The following is a 20,423-nucleotide window of genomic DNA, read 5'->3' on the forward strand; positions in this document are numbered from 1 at the left end:
GTTACGTTTCATAAAGTATCACCAGGACTGAAAGCAACTGTGAGATCAAAAAGCATTCAAACAGGCATTGAGGCTCCAGCCTTCAGGGTTAATTTGCTTTTCCTCCTGTGTCAGAGCCAGCCATAGAAAAGCCTCGTCCCGGGTCAGAGTGGATTCGCTGTGGGTGACAGCCCTGAGGGGCAGAGGAGGCAAGTTGTGTTTTGTAGGCAGCGTCTTCCACATGCAAAAAATGATTTTTCCAATGATGGTACACAAAGTGGAGGTTTTTAATGCCTGTGCTGCCCGGTTTACCCCGTAGTGTTAGCAGCAAAGGAAAATGCGAATATTTGAGAAACGCTGCTGTGCAGATGAGCAGGGTAGGTCCCGAGGTGCGCTGAACACGTCGCTTGGCAGGAGCAGCCCGGGTTGCAGCGAGGGAGATGCCAGAGGAAGGCAAGGGCAGGCGGCTCCGTGGGAGCAGGGGTCGGGGCAGGGGCCTTGGGAGAGATGCTGTGGTGCAGGGCTTCGGGCTGGGTTTTGTGGTCGCCGCATGCAGCTCGCATGTGTCGTGCACCCCGGCGTTTCCCATGCTCTGCCACTCGTGCTCTTCGCTGTTGGGGTAACTCAAGGAGCTGAGCTAGCTGAAAGCTGAGCTGGCCCAAGAAATATAGAGGTAGTTTTCAGCCAGATCGCTTCTTACTCTGACTCATTGAGTGGTTGTGCAAGCACCAGTGCTGGTGGAGGGAAGGAGCTGCAGAGAGCACAGGAATACCCCTTTCGGCAGCAGCTGGCACTTAAATTGACTTAAAATGGTCAAAAGCTGCTTGTGACTATGTGTGACTTCGGCAGCATCTTTCTGGCAGTCCTGCAGTCCAGGTAATGTGGTGGCTGCTTTCCCTGCCCCGTCTGGAAGCACACAACCTGCAGGTTACTGTGGCTGGTGGGTGAGGATTTGCTGCCGGCCCCCAGCAGTAACAGGCTGAGGTCTGCAAGGAGCAGCGTGTGTTTTGGGGGAGTTGGTACCATTCTGTGGGAACAACCTCAGGGGCCTTGCTGCTTGTGTTGGTGACCCTGCAGAGATCACCTGTGTGTTGGTTTGACACGTCTGCTGGCTGCCTGACACCTCTCAGAGGGATAAATGGCTCGTTATGAGAAATGTGCTTTCCTGTGGCAGTGATAATTCTGCTAATTACTGCCTGTGTTCTGAGCTCCCCTCTTCTGGAGAGAGGGGAGTGTGGGGAGGTTGTGGGGACCCGAGCAGCAGTGGGGCATCTACAGGGCACGGTGCCTGCCCGGTGTTTGTGCTGCACTTCCCTGCAGTGCTAGGCCTACTGATGCTATTTCACTTCCAGGCTTGGTGTGCAACGAGTTGTGATTTCTACAGCTCCGAACGGGGCAGAAACTGATTACTGAGATCACTTCTCCCTTTGCAAATGCTGCAGTAATTAAGGTTGTCTCAGGCAGTCCACTTAATGGTATTGAAATTGGGGAGGCTGTGGGAAGATGGGTGGTGTTCAAGGAGGAGGCGCTGCCCGAGTGTTACATTCCTAATCAGAAACAGTGTGTTTAAACCTAGGCTGCATTCATCTCTTGTGGGAAGAGCCTTTGAGGTGTGTGTGGGAAGAAATGGGGCACTGGAAACATTCCTTCATTTTGATCACCGATCGTTTGGGGTTTTACAACTTTTATATCTGCAGGTTACGCTCAGACCGCCGTAGCAGGCAGTACCTCTAATTAAAGGGGAGGTTTGAAGCTGTTTGTGTTGTTTCTGCTTCTATTCGTGGCAGCAGCCCACTGGGCACGACGGCGTGCGCTTTTCTCACAGTGTCAAGTGATCGTAGCAGGGAGGAGAGATCTGCATGAATCTGGATGCGGCCACATGAAGACAATGTTTTGATCTTCGCTGCTGCTCCTGCTGCAAGTGGTCCAGCAGGTACTGGGTGCTGGGTGTTGGGAAATACCTGCTATACCTGAACAGGCGCCGCCTCGCTGCGTTTGTAGTGGCTTGACCTGAACCTGGGTGAAGGCGCATATTTAATTCCTCCGATTGAGAAATCCAGATGCTGACAAAAGCAGGCCTGGCTGTGTTTTGAAAACTCCTGTTTGTTTGTTTACCTTCACCGAACAAACCCCTTTGTTGGAGGGAAGCTCTGACCCTCGGCAGGTTTTTGTAAGGAGGGAGGGACGGGCAGCAGAGGGCAGGCAGCGGAGCTGGAAGGTGCAGGGCTGCTCGCAGTAACTTGGCTCTCCTCAGCCCTTTGGTTGTGTTTGACTGAAAATACGGGGAGCTGGGCAATAGCAGGCCTGCTGAGCAGGTGGCCTGAGGCACGGTTTGTTATTTATTTTGAATATTGATAAGATTGAAAGGGTTTACATCCATCTGGGCACCGAAGCAGGAGGTCTGAGCGTGTCCCCAGCAGTGGCTGTGTTGTGACTGAAACATCTTTATTAACGCCCGCTGCCGTGGTGCTTCAGGCGCTCCTGTAAGGACCAGGACGAGCCTTTCTGCAGTGGGTAATCATCACCCTGCCCTGCCAGAAGACTGCTTTTTGCAGACACGCTGCACTGGCAGCACGTCGCTGGCAGGTTTGTCAGTCGGTTGCGTTGTGTAACGCTGCTCCTGGAGCAGAGCCGGAGAGCAGGCTGCTTATGTTTTGCTTTTGAGTGGCTAGAACTGCAAACTCAAGGCTTGCTGGGTCGTTTGGGAGTTCGGTTGGGTCCAAAGTTGTGTTCTGGAGTGCTCTAATACTGAGAAAATTTGTATTTGTCATATTTAGATGAGGGTATTCTGTGTGAACTCAGAGCTGTTGGAGCTGCTCTTCGGAGGAGCTGCACATCCGCAGCTCTGGCCGGCTGCAGAGAAGGGAGCTGCTGATCTTCCCGAAATAAGGCCTCTGCCAGTGTTGGTCCAAGCGAATGTGCCCTATGGAATTGGATCTCACAAAATTTTAACACGTTAGTTGCAAGTAGACCCTCACTCTGGAAAGCACTAAGCGTGTGGGAAGAGCAGCTGGGCTGGCTGTGTTGGTTGCCCTGCCTTTTATGTTGCTTTTCATGTAATATCCTTTTCTCTAATGCAAATAAACTTAAAGTCGTAGGGAGGGGCTGCTGAGAAGTGAAAAAAACTTTCATTACAGACCGCTGACATGCAGAATAACGCCTTTTATATGTCACCTATCACATGATGGTTGGAAGTAAACCATAGTTCATTGGGTAGGGTTATTTCTGGTGCAATTCTCCCTTCTGCAGAAGCAGTCCCATCCCAGCACGTCGTGCCGTGCCCTGGGATTTGATGTGTTCATCCTGTTACCGGGCTGGAGAACAGAAATCCGATGGATTTATGGAACAAATGCAGGTGAAGATGGCACAGACGTAGCCAATTGTTGCTTTCACATGCTCTGGATTATAACACTAATTGTAGATGAAAATAACATTAAGATTAAAGTTACAGACTGAAACCGTTCCAAACAGCCTTTCTCATGAAATATTCATGCATTTAGGGCTTTTAACTCATCAGATTACTTACAATAATATTGTAATCAGTATGACTTTCTGCCTTTGTGTTTTTTTCATGAATACACTGCATTGGCATATTGATCACCAGAATGCACTCAAATTTAGAATAAAGCTGTTTCAGGAATCTCATTTAAAATGATCAAAGAGATGTTTTAATGCTCCAGGGCATTTTCCTCAATGGTGTGCATTCTGAGAAAGCATCTCTTTCCCTTCATTCTGTGATTTCAGTGCTCTGCAGCCTGTCTCTGCTATGCGAACTGCTTGCTCGAAACCCTCACCGTGAGCACAGCGTTGAGCGCGAGGCAGTTCAGCACTAAGGCAGGTCTGAGCAGCGCAGCGGGGTGACTGAGCATGCTGGTAGCAGGTGTCAGGGCCCCGGTGCTGTAAAACCAAGGAATCTCCATGGAACTGTGAGGCTGAAACTTTTTTTTTTATTGGTACTTTGGTGCCAAGTTCATATGAACCATATCTGTACAGCCAAAAGTTTGTTTAAATAATTATCTTCTGAAGTCAGCGGCTGTAGTGGCCCTGCGTTTGTATGGCTGATTTTGCATTTTTGAGTTGCTCGAGAAAAAAAACAGGGAAATGGGGGGTTTGACTTTGATGAAAAGGTGTCCCAACCAAAACGGAAAGCGCAGGAATTGCAGATAACAGCAATTAACATTCAGCGTGAGTGCGGCGTGTTCTAAGGTCTCGATCAGAGTACAGAACTGACTGTCTCCCGGCCATATGTTTAACACATTTGCATACTAATATGGGAGAGATTTTTTTTTTCCTATTGCCTTATGTCTTATCATTTCAAAGACTAAAAAGAGAGTGACTTTTGTTCCTGTTCGTGAGGCGGAGGGGAGGAACTGGCTGATGGCAGCGACGCTCCTCCTGCTCGCTGGTTAGCTGCTGTAGGATGTCTCCTCCCCTGCGAGTTAAACATAGCTTCTCTGCTTCTGGAGCAGGAGTCCAACTGCCCATGGCTTTTTTTTTTTTTTTTTTTTAAGACAGCTGTATAATAATCTATTTTGGTTGTATTCAAGCTTGACCTATAAATACTAAAATGGCTCATATAAAAATGTTTAAATCACTTGGAGCTATTTCCTTCATGGGTTAGTGTCACCTCTTTCCTTCTATATAGGATGTTCCAGGAGGAATTGACAAAGCTGTTTTGCTCTTTCAAGCCTTGCAGGTTCAGAAGAATTAAGAAACGTAAGAGTGCAGAGCCATGAGAGTCCCCGTGCAGATCTGTCTGCAGGTTAGCTCTGGACCTTTCTGGCCAAAAAGCTCTCACTGATGCCCTTCAGGTGCCAGCCCTGAACCGTTCATAAAATTTTGAATCTTCCTTTGGTTAAAATCCTCACGTAGTAGAGAATTTCACTTTTGCTGTAAAAGAAAATGTCTGTCCCCCTATGTCCTGAGGTTCCAGGAAGCAGCATTACAGGGCAGAGTTAAAAGCTAAGGGATTAGGAACACATTAAATAACTTCATTTTAGTGCAGAAAGTAAAGAAAGCTTGGTGGTGTGCTGGTTTGTTTGTTTGTATTTAAGTTAATTCTGTACACCAACTTGCTGCTATTCAGGTCCCCATTGAGCCTGAAAATTTGCCATCAAAACATCTCAAGAGTTACACTTCTCCTTGGTGGTGTTAAAATGCATCCATCGCTGACTCTGCTTAGGTACTCGTTACAAGGGTGCTCATCGGTGCTTGGCAGTTCATACACACCTCCAGCAACAAGTGGTGAGTGGGCCCTTTCCTCCAGAAGTACCCGTGGCACAGCAGATGTTCAGGGGCTGCAGTTGTGCAGGAGAGGTGCACTGGTTGCTCGTGGCTGACGTACAAGACCGTATTTTTAGGCAGTGAAAATCTCTAGACTGCATATGCAAACCTGACCTTTAGATCAGTCTGGAAGCTTGGTGTGCACGCGCACGCTGATTTCTTGAAGCTTTGCTGGTAAGGTCTGAAGGGCAGCAATGTTTTTGGGACCTGTAAGTCATCCTGCTCTGCTGAATGGCAGTGTCTGTGCAGGATGGGGAGAGCTGCTGCATGAAACCAAGTGGCTGGTGGCAATCCAGGCTGCTGGATCTGCTCGCTGCTGCTGCGAGTGAGTTCCCTGCCACGGCCACATCCTCGTCTGTTGGTGCAGCCTCGAGTTATTTTCCTGTTCTCATCAGTTCCAAGCGCTTTCTACAGTGCAGGACTTCTAAGAATGCTCGGAAGGAATGTTAAAATATTCCTTCCTAAGTTGCGTCTCAGTTTCAAGTTTAATCTCAGAAATCATTTACCAAATCATGGTGTGGCCTTGCAAGCAAGTGCTGGTTAAAGAAAGGAAGCGAGCTTTCGGTCTTGCCTGTGCTGGGCGCAGACATGTGGCCCACGGCGATGCTGCTCGGAGGATGTTCACCAAACAAGGCACTCTGAAGTGCTTTGAGTCGTTTTCTTTGCTGGTTAAGAAAGTGTTTTCTTTGATAAAGAAAACTTCTAAATCCTTCTGAACGTGAAATAAATTTATTGGGCTTATCTGACAAAAATGGAGGTTAATAAAAAAATAAAATCAGCCCCCAAACTCCAACTCTAGACAGTCAGTTGTATGAAAAATACCCCCTTGGGCCTGCTGGCATTTTTTGAACAGAAAAAAAAGGCAGGGATTTAGCGGTGTCTGGTCGTTATTACTGCTGAAATAAAATAATTACTTAAAGTGCAGGCTAAAATCTCCCTACCTCATGTCACTTATTTACCCTAATTATAAAAACCAGGAAGAACATGGTTAAGAATGTTGCCAAGCTACTATCAGCACAACAAATTCTTCTTACCAAGTACAATATATTTCATGTTTTGCTACGATCGAGCCTCCTAGATTCTGTCTGGAATTTAATCCTTATTCAGAAAGGTCAGAACATTTTTTCCAAGGGGGAGGGAAGGAAAATCAGTGGCAAGGGGTGGGCGTGGTAGACAACAGATGGGAGGAAGTCCCATAAACTGATTCCGTACCTGGTGTGCGTGCCCTTTAATGTTTGCATGTTTTGCTGATGGGGAAGAGGGCGAGGAAGGACTTTTCTTCCGGAGGAGGGCTGTGTCCAGGGCTGCCGTGTGCTGTGGCCGTGCCCTCTGCCGAGCTCGCTGGAGCAGCCAGGAGGAACGGCCGAGCGCAGCCGCGCTGTGCCGCGGGACCTCTGCCCCTGCACCCACTGCTTGGGTCTGATCCGGGCCCCAGCAGCTGGCAGCACAGCGCTTCTGAGCGCTTTATATGTATTTAATTGAGAAAAGTCGGTTTATTCCCTCAATCTGCCCGGTGTGCGTGGATGTCCTCCGTCCCGTTGCGGCTCAGTGCTGCTTGGTGGCAGCGCTGCAGCCCCTGGGGGGAGGCTGCCAGGGGTGACGTGGTGGCTTCTAACTCAGGGCTGCTGCGTGTGCTGCTCGTTGGGTTTTGCTTCTGGCTTCCCTTTCACTGCTTTTGTCTGCCTGGCGCATGTCCCTAGTGACTTTCTGCAAATGCAGACCAACAGGACAAAAAATAAATTAGCCGTTTGAGCACGGCAGGCTTTGGCTGCCCAGAGTACTTGTTCCTTGCCTGAAGTGCTCCCATGGCAAAGCAATTTGAAGTGAGCAAGTAGGCAGCCACTTCCATAGAAGTAAACATTTTGATATTTAAAACTGCAAGTTCAGCATGAAGCTGCCTGCAGAAAAGGTTACGGATCGAGGCAGATCGTTCTCAAGATGTTTGTGCCCAAAATCGCTTTTTCACACCGCAGCTCGATTGCTCACAAAGAAGGTCGTCTCTCTGACCTGGTTGTGTGCGCTGCAGTTAATTTGCTCAGAGCTCCGGTTCAGCAGAGCACTGAAGTCAGGAAGGATTGCTCTGCTGCGAGAGGACTTTACTCTCAGCTGAGGCTTTTATGGCTTTGGCCCTGAATCAGTAATCTTCACAGCACGCCGCAGAAGATGTGAAATTATGCAGAAACTGGCGATTTGGACGTGGTTCAGGAGGAGCAGACGGTCGGGACTTTAAATTTTAAGAATGGATGTGTGCAAGATCGGAAGGTCGGTCTCCTACCTTCTCCAGTTAAATACTGCACGTAGTATCTCGGAGCAGTGTAGGTTTCTCTTGCCTTCTTCAAATACCTGTTTGTTCGTTTGGCTCGTCGTTAGCTGAATTCTTGGCACGTGCTTCTGTCCGTGAGCTGTTGGTTGTTGTTTTTTTTTTGTTTGTTTTACTGTCAAAACCAAAACAAAGCATGCCTTCTTAGTATTAAATTACTGAATTGTGAGTGCCTCTCAGTTGGGCAAGGTATGTAATTAAGGTGCTGCTGCCTTCTCTTGGGTAAATGTATGAATTCTTGGTGAAAGTTCTCTTTCAGAAATATCATAATATTGAAACAATTTTCACTATTAAAAGTGAATTCAATTTATACTTTTATTTTATACTGGCTCATGGTAAGGTTCAATTCCCAATCCTTACTGTAGGGAATCACATCTCATTCGTGGCTTTTTCAGTTCCTGGGTGTGCTCGTACTTCCACGGAGCAGTGCATGGGTCCGAGTGTCCGGAATGCCCTGTTCTCTAGTGGCAAAGTTACCGAAGCTAACAGCTTAATTTGGCAATGTAAGCTCCTCCCTGGAACTGAAACGTGGTCCTTGTTTTTTAACAGAAATAACCTAGGCTTTGGCCTGAGTTAAATTTGGGAGAAAAAGGTTAAAAAGCTAAAGGGGCTGGATGTACACAGCTGTTGTGCGGTGACACATACAGCTAGCTGCGTGCTGGTTATGCTAATTTATATCTGATTTGATGCTGAACGCAGTCAGTGGAAATGGTAATAATTTCCTGTTAAATTCATAAAACTGAGAGTGCGATTTTTGTCGTAATGTGTCAGATAATCCTCCCGTTGGATTATTTAGTGGTAGTGCATCTGTTTACCTGGGTGTTGGATGCTGCAGTAACAAGCAACGAAGTCAAGTCAGGCTCTGAAGATTGTGCGGATGGAAGTTTGTCAAACTGTGCATGAAAATCACATTGAAGCCCTGCTTTCTGCTTGGTCTTGTCTTTTTTCCCCCTCTCATTTTTCTGACGTTGACAGCGTCAGGACAGGCGGGGGAGGTTTTCAGCGCACCTTAAAGGCAGGGAGATTGACTGCCTTGGTGCAGTGACTTGGCAAGTGCGTCCATGGCAGCAATTTCTGATGTTGTAAGGAAATGCTGTGCTAAGGAGCAGGGTAAGTCCGTGGTAATGTTTTTCTGGGAGAGCCCTCTGCTAATTAATTGTGTGATTTGCAGGCACCCTTTCATTTGTGATCCTCCATCCCTCATCCCATCACGTTTCCGTAGCTTACGTGCCACCGTTGCATAATTGTTGACAGCTTTGATTAATATTAGGGAAGTATTTAATGTACTTTCGGCTTGATTGAGTAATTTAATATCCAAGAACACGGTGTGTAACAGATTCCTGCTGCAAGCAGGTGGCGAGTGGAGCTGTCAGGCGGCCGGGGGCTGCCCTGGCTCTGGTGCCGCAGGATTTTGGAGTGATGAGTAATGTTTAGGAGACATTTACCAAAAAAAAAAAATAAATAAAAGAAACTAAAAAACCTCAGTTTTTCATGGCCTAGTCGGTAGTATTTAAAAGAAACTGGCATGGAGAACACTTCCAAGCTCAAAATGAAACAGGTTTGTTTATAGTAGCCGTGATTCAGCGCTGAGCTGCCAGGGTAAAAATAACCACGGTGGCTGTAGCACCGGGAACCTGCCCCGCGCCGGCACGGTGGTGGCAGCGATCCCGGGGCCATCGGTGTGCTTCTGTCCCCAGCCCGACCACTAAATAACACGCTGACAGCACGCGTCCCCCTGAGGACGTCAGACGCCTTGGTTTCCGTGTGTGCAGGACGGAGGTGAGGACGCCGAGCGAGCCGGGTCAGAGGAGGAGGTTGATGTCCTTGAGTCCCCGTCTTGGCCACCCCACCGGGAATCTCTCCTGGGAACGGAGCAAAATACCAAACGGCCAGGGGTGCACGTTGCTGAGCTGCACGTGGAGAGGCCATTTCGTTGTGTCTCTAGGAACTGATGCCTCTGCCTGTGGTTTTGTCTGTGCTTGCTCAGTGCCTCTTTTTTCTCTGTTCCTTCTCTCCCTCCCCCCCTGCCTTTTTTTTTTAACCTAGGGCTGTGTGTTGCTGATCTCAAGTGCAAATGCAGTCGGCGTTCTTGGTTTGTCATCTGTCTTCAGTCCCGTAGCTGAGCCTGTGTCAACACTTTGAATGAAATTCCCTATTTTCAGGTGTCTGCAAATTGGATCCGAGTGGGTGCTTGCAGCAAGAGCTGCCTGAGCAAAGTGCTTGGCTGCAGACTCGCTTCCTATTGTGTTTGGAAAAGTATTGAAGAAGGATTTTGAAAACTTTGTTTTCTGTTTCTAAAGCATTTTGATTTCTATGGTTTCTAGGTGACACTTGCCCGTGGCTCTGCAGTTTTGGGTGCAGAGCTGCTAAAATATTTTGAAAAAACACAAATCAGGAGGCATCCTGGGGTGCCACCAGCGCTGACCCCGCTGCATCCCACCACGGGCTGGGGCTGTGCAGGTGCTGGGGAGGAGGCAGAGGTGCTGGATCCGTTTTGGGGCCCCCAATAGCATCGGTGCCTGGTGCCTGGCTTCCTGTGCCTGCCAGCAGCGCATGGCACCGCGTTGGGGACAGAAGAGAGAAACGTGGCTCTGTAAAAGAGCTGTGCTTTGTAGGGGATGCAGCACTCGTTGGATTTCACCCTGGCAGTGCGGTTAAGCGGCAGTTGCTCCCCTTCAAGGTTGCTCTGGGTAGCTGAGCTGCTGGAGGCTGCTTTTCCTGCGGTCTCGGTACAGGAAATTTTCATCTCCTAAAACGCATTGCAAAGTTGGTCTGGCCTCAGGCAGGTTTCGGCTGACTTGAGCCTGTCTTGTAAGTGAAGTTGTGCAGGTTTTGTGCAGTCTCGGGAAGAAAAAGCCCATCAGAAACCCGGGGATGAAACTGGAGCAGCGCGCATCTCCTGCAGAACGAAGGTGTCTTTTTGTTTGGGATAAAACAAAGTGCAGGAGAGGAATACTGAGCTGCTGCTGGCTTTTAATGGGAATCGGTCACTGAACTGTTCTTTGAAATTCCCATCCCTCGGGCAGTTGAGCAATGAATGGGCAGAAGCAGAGGGAGGATGACACGGATTAATTTGGGGGTGAGATTATTTGGGGGTGAGATCTGTGGTATCGAGGTAGAAGGCAGTGCTAAGGAAACAGTAAAAAGTGTGAGATTGGAAACAGGAGTGAGCGTCCTGTAATTGTAGTTGTCAAATTACAGGTTCAGGGATTGTGGACAGAAGTGGCAACAGCACAAAGCCAATAAAATTTGATGTAAGGCAAACTGACAAGCTTTTTAGACACTGATTTTAAAAAACAGCGCGTAGAGGAGAAGTACTTTTCCCTTTGGCAACGTTTTCCTACTGTGTCTTCAGACTGTATTTCACTGCTGTCAGATCTGGTAGCCAAAAACCAGGAGCTTGAAATTTTCGTTTAAAAAAAACCACAAAAATAAGCCATGATATTAAGCCATGCTCCTGAATGAAATCTGAGGCTAAAGAGGTGGCAGTGCGTGGAGCAGCTGGAGCTGCTGGCGTCTGTATTGAGCACAAGTGGTAGCTTTGCTTGATCTTTGCTTTCTAACCGAATAGGTTCAATTTTGGTTCCTTCCCACGGTTTACCTTAGCTGCAAGTCCAGTTTGTAAAGCATTTTTTAATGATGTTATCAAGCTGAAATTCTGTTTTGCCATTGGTTTTCTCCTGACCCCATAACGTTTCACTTACCAGAAGCAGGGTTAAATTGCTCTGGAGGCTTTGTTTTTAAGAGAATTTGATTCTGGTGTTCAGAGATTGTGTAGAGCTCCCTTGATTAAAGCAAAGAGCAAATTTTATAACAGGCATATTTTACTTTCAAACTGTGAAGAGTGGATTTGATGCTTACATACACTATCATCTGAAAAATATGTTCTGAGGAATTAATTTTTCTTTTTCTTTTTTTTTTTTTCAGTCCCTTGCAGGGAGCCTGGAAAAAACTTCAGTAGTGCTGTTAACACTGATGAGAGATCTTTTATGCCAAGGTACGAGTATTTAATGTTCTCATTTGAGAATTGATAAATGTATAAGGCAGCATTTGAGGTTAAGTTAAAAGCTGTCTGAACCTTGTTTCTTGTAGTGGAAAAACGCCACTCTGAAGCAGCGTGCTCTGTCTTTCCTGGTGTTATTTTGCTGTTGTACAAAATACAAACATATAATAATAGTTCAGAGGTTTTCTTTCCGAGGCTGAGCCAAGAATGTGTCTACTTTAATTTCTTTTTTGTTGTTGTTCATTTAAGTCTTTTGTTATCGTCTTACTGGGGCTTGTATCATCAGTTATGCCCAACGTTTCATGAAGTTATGCAAAACCATCAAGCCACGTGCCTTTACCACTGTCTTCCTCCTGCTGAGCGGTGCATCTACCTCACACCAGTGGCCCTATCAGTGTTCAGAGAAGGAAGGAGCAAGCAGCAATGCAGGCTGCCTTCTTTGGGTGTGTGAAATTGAACTCAGGCATCCGCATCGCACAAGGTGCACATCACGTTTCGGGTTAGCGTAAGGTTCTTGCACCCAGCCTTTTCCAGAGTTGCACTTGTGTTTATTCTTTGCTTGCATTTCTTTACCCAACTACCCAATTTTATTTTTCAAGGTCCCTTCCAATCCCTAGCATTCTGTGAAATTACAGGCTTCTTGATGAGCTGGTGAGGCTTTTGTATGAGGAACAGCTAATTTGTCATTTGGGTTGTGAACGAGACTGACCCTGGCCCATGTTCCCACACAGTTCTCTTGCAGTGGGATTGCTTCATCAGTGCCCAAAGCATCTGACCAGCTGCAGATAAATGGCACTAGAGAGGTTTTTCTCTTGGATATGTAGACATTTAGAGGTGCATATGGCTTGTTCTTCTCGTGATGGACACCACGTGAAGGTTACCCAGGCCAGGTATTTTGGGCAAGCTGCTGGAGATGTTCGTCCTTCCTTTGGGAGGGGGCTGATGCTGGCAGCCTGGGCACTCTCGTGACAGCACAAAGAGGTGCTCCTGTTAAACAAGGAAGAGATTAATCGTGAGATGTCAGGTGCTTTGCAGTGTGGAAGCAAAGTTTGTTCATTATTGTAGCTGCAATCTGGACCCTACTGATTTATTACTGCTGTGTTTTAAAGGGGCTGTGCAGGTGCTTGGTAGCCTGGTCTGACACTTAGGGTGGAGCAAGCCTGCTGCTCAGAGCAGTGCCAGGGCATTTAACGTGAAATTTGTTCTTTGCCCCCTGCCTGTCCTGCTGTACCTCGCTAGCTGTGTGTGAAGGAGGAAGGGGAGCACGAGCAAGATGACACACTTAGTTTTTGCTTTCTTTTTGCACCTTGCCCTTCAGAGCTAATGAGACCAGTTTCGCAACATGTGAAACAACAAAAAGGTTTTTTTTACACTTCTTAGTGATCATAGGCTTTTCTCGAATCAAAAGAAACACTAAGCACCCGTAATTTCATGCCATTTTGAAATGCTGCTGTTGCTTCACAGCATGCTCCTCTGCTGCACAGAGCTCGGGGTGGAAATGAATGCTACTGTGTCTTGCTGTATTTAGGTGGGCATAAACAGTTTGCCAAACGAAAAGTTGGCTAGGATGCGGCATAGTAATTTCTGGAGCACTCCATTCATGTTGTATAAACAGATAACATTAACATACTTGTGAAAGAGCTACAAGATAATTAAGGCGTGTGGAGTTTACAGTAATAAGGCTCATGCGTTTCAGGATCTTGGTTTCCTGTTGCACCTGAAAAAAAAAATCAGCAAATATTGCAGAGAAGAAATGAGAAGTTAGTCTTGTGCTACTCCCAGCTGAAAGTTTCCCACAAGTATTTTTACTATAAATAAGAAGTGAAAGAGTTCACAGCTAAATTTAACCCTTAGATTGATTTACTTTCAGGGGCTTTCGTGGGTGGAGCAGACTGTGGAACCATAGAAGATGCAGATAGACTAGATCAATAGATTGCATTTACACTTTATAAAAAAGTCATTCCCTTTTAATTTCTAAGGATTATCAAAGGAAAAAGCATTGCTATTTGGAATTCCCCTCTCTTTCCCAACCAAAATCATGATCTTAGAAAAAAAAGGAAGTGAATGTTACTTCTCAGGGAAACTTTCAAGCAGAAGAACTTGCAGCTGACAGTATCTTAACCAAGAACGTTGTCAGTGTACTGCAGTGCATAGACACAGCTTGCTCTGTTTTTAGACATTTGAATTTAGCATTCTGGAAAATCCCTTTCGGTTCAACTTAGTTTCACAATTTCTATGAAGTTAAGCAACCAAAGCTCATAGCGGCCTCCAGGGTTGAAGAAAAACAGCCCCAAGGTGCCTGAAAGTACAAGCTGCTGCTGCTGACTTCTGCTTTCTTCTCCCTCTAACGTCTGGGCGAGGGAAGAGCAGCTCGGCCACGTGAGAGCCTCAGCACAGGCAGGCGAGCCCCCAGTTCCTGTCCTTCGGATGTAAAAGTGAGCTTAAAGCTGCGTTAAACTGGCCACAGGGTTTGGGTGCCTCTTCCTCTGCGACTGCACGTGGGCTTTATTTATTAATTTTTTAACCCATATGTGTCCCATGTAGACCACAGGACGCAGTGTGGGTGAGGGGTGAGGGTTGGAAGCAGGGTGCTGGGGACAGGCCGCGTGCAGGGCTGTGCCTGGGGAGCGTGTGGCAGGTGGCCCTTGGGAGTTCAAATGACAGGAAAAAAAGCTAAAAGTCCCAATTTAATGGTTATATAAACCACGACACAGGTTGTCAGCTGTCTGCCGTGGCAAAGAGGCAGCAGCAGGGCTAAAGATGCGATCCCCGTTCTTCGCGGATGGTTGTTCACAGCAGCAAGGTGATGCAGCTCTGCAGGGAACTACGAGGAACACGTCTTTATTTCTAACCCAGTCCTCAGATGTAGCCAGCGAGCCCATAAATCCCGTGCAACGTTAGTTTGAAATGCCTGTGAGAAATGAAACTTCCCCAGCCTCATAGCGTTCGTGTTTCTGAATCCTTACTTGGGAAGAAAGCGCTATCTCGCCGGGAAGGAGCAGGGGATGGTTCGCGGCTGAGGTCATTGTTTGCCTCAGCGCCCTTGATAGGGACAGCCCAGCCTGGCCTGTAATGTAAACAGAGTGTAAAATGTTTATCGCCAGCTTTGTCACTTGCCTTATTTGTCAGGGAATCGCGATGAGAATGAGAGGTTTTGTGGTGCTGCGCAGCGCGTTCGGGGAGCTGGAAGATTTCCTTAAAAAGGCACAGGCCTTGCTGGGCGAGCAGCGAGGCTCTGCCTTGGCAGCCGCGAGCTCAGGCTGACCTTTCCAGAGAGAAAATACTGACCTAAATCCTGCCCTGCTGCGGGAGAAATAAACCTCCCTGCTTGCATCTTACTAACCTGATTTTCTTGTCTCGTACTCGCGGCTTTATGCTGTAAAACGTTGGGAATGCAAGGGCAAGGTGGCACTCGCGGGGTGTGTGGCGGGGAGGGGGCTGTGTGCCCGGGCACTGCTTGTGATCGTGTTTATCCTCGTCGTTTCCAAACAGCAGAAGGTTGGCAGGTCCGGGTCTGGGCATCCCGAAACCTGGGAGGCAGCGAGTTCCAGGGCAAAGTTTGAAATCATTAAAATGCTTTATGGCGAGGTCAAAGGAAGCATTACGTTGGCTGGTTCACTGTAGAAGCATGGGGCTGCGTGCAGTTTGCACATTTGAATATTTAAATATATTGGAGGGGGGATCTATAGTTTGGTCATTGTTCTGTTTGGTATAAACTGGAGCTGGCAGCAGTTCACACAGAAAACAACAGTCTTAGCTGCTCCTATAGAGATTTTTGTTCACAGCAGCATCTGGAGAACAGGAGCACAAGACCACTTTCAGAAGACTGTGTCGTGAAGGTGTGTGTACAGGTACATTTGTAACCATTTGCTTTTTTTTTTCTTTTTTCCTGCCTTCTAGATCGTCGGTATCTGAACAGACCACACCATGCGTGAGTACAAGCTAGTGGTCCTTGGTTCAGGAGGTGTGGGGAAGTCCGCCTTGGTGAGTCGCTGAGGAAGTGGTCCTGAAACCACTGCGTGAGCTTCCAGGCTGGCCTGTCTCACTGCAGGCATTGCTCATTGAACGAACTGGGATGTTTGTATTACTTCTAATATGGGCATTATTAAATTATCGTTATTAAATTATGGGCATATTAATCCTTTTAATATGGGCAGTGACTTCCAGGTAGCCATTGTTAGGTGGCTGAAGGATCTGTGAGTTTGTGTCAGTTTTTGGAGACGAAACGGGTGATTCATCCCTGCTAGAACAGTTAGCATTTCATGTTTGCTTTCTGCGGATGTGTAATACTGTCAATAACTGAATGTCCCCAAGTACGAAAAGTCTAGCCTAGGCTAGAAGAATGAATCAAGACTTGCCCTGCATGGTGGCGAAGGCTGCAGCTGAGGAGTACACCTCGAAGGTGGCTTGTTTTCCATCATGGACAGAGCCTGAAGGAGCTGTCTGGCCTGAAACCCCAGGGCGGAATAGCAAGCTGCCTCCAGGCAGAGCAGAGGGACAAGCAGACTGATGACACTTTGCACTCCTTAAGTGCTTGTGTTGTTTCTAGTAAGAGGTTTACATAGCAGAGTTGATAGTAAAGCATTGTAAGAGAGGTTTCTGTCACCCATTTATCACAAATCAGTCAAGCAGCTCGCCCCAACAAGAAAGGCAAAGAACTGGTCAAGTGTAAAGTTATGTAAGACAAGGAAACACACCATGTTCCTTTCCACAGAGGGTGATAGCTGACCAGCCGTTCATTTCGTAGATAGTTACTTCTTTCACTGTTTTTTATTCTGCTGGTAGGGGCTGCTAATAGTCTTGTCAAATCACCTGCAGAATCTAGTTGAATGAGAGGAAAGATTGTTCAATTACATATCACGTTTGAGGTACTCTTTCAGGATCCCTTCCTAATATTTACAAGATGTAGGAGTACAAATTTTTGATGCGCTGTTCTTCCACAGCAACTTAAGTGATCCGCATTGCTTTTTCCGTGAGCATTCTCCGTGATTATCTTGGCTTTATTATGTAATATTGAAGGATTCGCTTGGTATAATTGGGCGCTTCTGAATACACCGTGCGTAAAAACTATTCAGCATGTGAAGTACTTTGAATTTCCTCATTTCTGATGTAAAGTTCTGCATCCCCATTCATCACTGGCCTTTTTAAAAGTTGAAATGTGAATACTTAATTTTTCTAAATTCTTACTATAGTATTTTTTTTCCAAAATTTATTCTCAAAAGTTCTGGAGATTGTATTTTCCTTTATTGTATATGATGAGCTTGTGTACTCCCACCTGTACAGACGCAAATTGGGTTAAATCACTGAGGACCCTAACTTTTGTATGTATGTACTGCTGGTGGGTTGATTGTGAAAAGTCTGGTAAACCAAAGTTAAGGTCTAGGTACCAAGTAAGCACGCATGGTAATTCATATGCAGTGTTGGTCCATTATGGTTATGGCAGGACACAGTAAGTGCCAATTAGTAGCTGAGGGAGAATCATATTTATCTTACCAGATGACCAACTTACTGACAGGTATTGGCAGGGTGGGACTTAAAATAATACAGAGGTCACTTTAAAATTTCTTTCTTCAAACTGCATAAGCTAAGTACCCAACAAAGAGCACGGTGTTTGTTTTCAATCCAGTGTTTTCACTGGGAGTGCAGATTACAAAATGCTCTTGTTTCGCTACGAATCCTCCTGTTTTAACTCCTGTGGGTTAAGTTTTATTTCTGAGCAGTACTGCGTTTGTGGATATGAAATAAGACTGAGTTTTAGCAGAATGACAAAATGTTGTGAGTGGTTTGTCACATTCTCTTGCTGGAGGCTGCTTCACAAACAGGAAAAAAGTTCACAGGGTGCAGCTGTACAGCTCTGACCAGCTTCAGTGTCCAAATGTTAACCTCCTAGCAAACAGCAATCTTCTTTGGACTCTGTTCGGTTAGTAACTGTGCTGAACATCCTACAATACAGTCTGTAATCTGAAATTGTTAGTTGCCATTATTGGTATAACATTGTAAACCCCCTAATAATGGTTCAGGCTTATTAATACAGGATTATTTAGTGAAATAGGATGGCTTTTGAGTGAGGTAGTACTAGATTTTATTTATTTATTTATGTTAAAAGAAGGAGCATAATAAGGAAATGCTCAGAAATGCTCAGAAATGCTCAGTTTTCAGCACACAGCAAGGCTTTCTGCATGCATCTGGTATGTGCCACTCTTTGAAAGTCCTTGTGTGGCAAAAGTGAACCCCGTTGCAGAAAAATCTCAGCCTTTTGTCCAAACAAAACACAACTTCTTGAAACAGGTAGCGACTTGGCAGAATTTGTACTAGAGATTCATGGAAAGCTCTGTTCGCAAAAGATGTTTGCTGTGTTTGTTGATATTTAAAGAGATAAAATTAAGTGCTGTGATCTTGGCACTTGGCTTTACCAACATCAGCCAAACCTCCGGACCCACCCGTGCTGCACCCAAGGTGAGAGCACGGCGCTGCGCCCGGCCAGAGATGGGGAGAGCCCGAGGCTCTGCAGCCACGGGTCGCTGAGCTGGGGAGTGCTCGGAGCAGCAGTCATTGCACGGGAATAAATTGCAAAGAACTAACACTATAGCTAGTGTTACAAAGATAAACTATTCCAATTTACCAAACTGGTACCGGTGCAGATCTGTCTGGTTGCACCTGGGAGTTGCTGATTCCCAGCACTGCGCCGGAGGAGGACAGACGACTGTTTAGATGCAGGGAACACATGCAGGGTTGCCAATAAGAGGAGACATCAAAGAGAAAAATGCTCTTCCTATTTATGAAGAGAAGGTACAGAAAAGGAAAAGCAAACTGTGTCTTCCAGAGGACAAGTGAAACCACAGACCAGCAGGAGCCAAAGTATGCCACGTACGGAGCTTGAGTGTCCAGAGATGGGGCGCATCCAAATGACAGCTTGATGGGAAATGTTTAGAGTAGATTCACTTGGAATAATTATATAGGAGAAGAAAGATTTCCTCTTTGAAATGAATGATGTCTCCTTCTTTAATGATTTAATACAAACTGAGTATCTGGAGACTCTCCAGATTCAGCTCGCTACTCTGAAATATGTCTGTGCTCTGCGTGTAATCCAGAGTAGTTCCACTGTAACTCTAACACAATTGAAATCTGCATTTTCCACAGCACACACATTGCCAGTTCCTCTGATCAAATTTCACATCTTCCATATTTGGTGTTTTTTTTATTCTTCTGAAGTCACAGACACTAAAATAAAGGCATTTTAGAGAATGCCTTTATTTTTGAGATGCCTTCATCTTTTATGAAGAAATGAGCAAACAGTTTGTCTCACATAGTTTTAAAATGTGCTTGAGTAGTGGCTCATAAAACAACAGAAACTACGCAGATTTCTTTTTAAATAATTGAAAATGTGTGTATTTTTCCCTTCTCCCCACTTGAAGTTTATCAGCAGTGTTGAGTGTTTTTTCTGTTATTACTTGTTCAGAAAGTGTTTCTTGGTTAAGTGTTACTGTCACAGTTACTTCACTTTTTTTTTCCCCTCTCTCCCCAGACTGTACAGTTCGTTCAGGGAATTTTTGTTGAAAAATATGACCCAACAATAGAAGATTCATACAGAAAGGTAAAATAACATCACTTCTATTCTTTTCAAGTCTCACGGAGCTTGCTTGTTTTTAATAATGCAACGAAAGCTTATCAAAATGAGCAAGGTTTTTTTTATGAGAATGTTATGGATGCATAAAAGCATAGCAAGAAATGATGCATAAAAAAGCATCAATCTAGGAAGTGCATTCATGTAGATGTTTGGCTGTTCTTATTTCTATTTAATATAAGAATTAAAGCTCTGTTACTTTGTATAACTAGGAGCTTTCGCTTTAAATCTCTGATGACTTCAGTTGAGGCTTTAGCTTTCTGCTCTTGGACTGTTTCTTTGTAAGAGGTTAGAGCACCTGACCAGAGATCTCTCTCTGTGTTTTCCCAAGCCATCGCTGACTTTTTAGCTCCTGTATGGGTGTACGAGCTGTGGCTCTTGGCAGCCTGGCATACTGCTCATCCCGGTGCCAGTGCTGTTGATGGGTGCCTGGGCAACGTATTAAAGCACCAAAGACTGTTACTCATATCTCTTTGCTGTAATTTGATGAATGATTATTATTTCAAAGCATAAATATATCAATATTTGTTGCTAACATACGATCTGAAAAGGTATATATCTACACACACCATTTATCACAGTAGGTTGTGTTACTGTAGCACAGCGATTGCATTTTGTTGTTTTCTGCTAGGAATGATTGTTTTACTATTTAGTTTAAATACGTTCTGCTTGGTTTGAAGGCGCATAAAAAATTCTTCACAGCTGTTTTGGATGCAGGCTTGTAATTGCTGAGCAGAAATACTTGTCAGGATCCCTGACTCTGGTGTTACACAGCTCTATCAACAGAGCTGCTTTCTTCTGGGGATTGATGTCAAGTAACCCATTGTTTTGCAGGCTAGCATAATTGTTGCCATAATTAAAGACACCAAACAGAAAACAAGAACTTGTAGCATTTGTGCCTGTGATAATTCAATGTAAATTCTGTTACGAGTTCTGCTGTTAAATTTATTCATTTTTCCTGGAATTGCCCTTAGTGGATCTGAGACGGTTCTTAGCTTCCAAAAGACTTGTTAAACCTTAGTGTGACGTTTATTAAATATTGTGCTTTTTCTTTTCTTCCTCACTCCCTCCTCAACAGCAACAAAAAAAAAAACAACTGAAGTTCAAGGTCCTTTTGATTTGTAGGAATGGATTTTATCTGACTTGAGAGGCTCATTGTAAATATCTCAACTTATTTAGGCCTTTATAATCAAAAGAGTCCTGGATCACTAGTG

General features: G+C 45.6%; 1 protein-coding gene across 2 annotated transcripts in view; it reads left to right on the forward strand.

Moving 5' to 3' along the window:
* RAP1A (RAP1A, member of RAS oncogene family) overlaps nt 1-20,423 on the forward strand; it is a 35,562-nt gene that overhangs the window by 4,237 nt on the left and 10,902 nt on the right. The window contains exons 2-4 of one of the 2 annotated variants that reach the window (XM_032203177.1): nt 11,510-11,579; nt 15,486-15,569; nt 19,111-19,179. In XM_032203177.1, the coding sequence (XP_032059068.1) occupies nt 15,513-15,569; nt 19,111-19,179 (126 nt within the window). In that variant the 5' untranslated portion in view covers nt 11,510-11,579; nt 15,486-15,512. The remainder of the gene's footprint in view (nt 1-11,509; nt 11,580-15,485; nt 15,570-19,110; nt 19,180-20,423) is intronic. The other variant, XM_032203178.1, reaches the window with a different exon arrangement.

This window comes from Aythya fuligula, chromosome 25 (genome assembly GCF_009819795.1).
Source record: "Aythya fuligula isolate bAytFul2 chromosome 25, bAytFul2.pri, whole genome shotgun sequence".
Taxonomy (NCBI): domain Eukaryota; kingdom Metazoa; phylum Chordata; class Aves; order Anseriformes; family Anatidae; genus Aythya; species Aythya fuligula.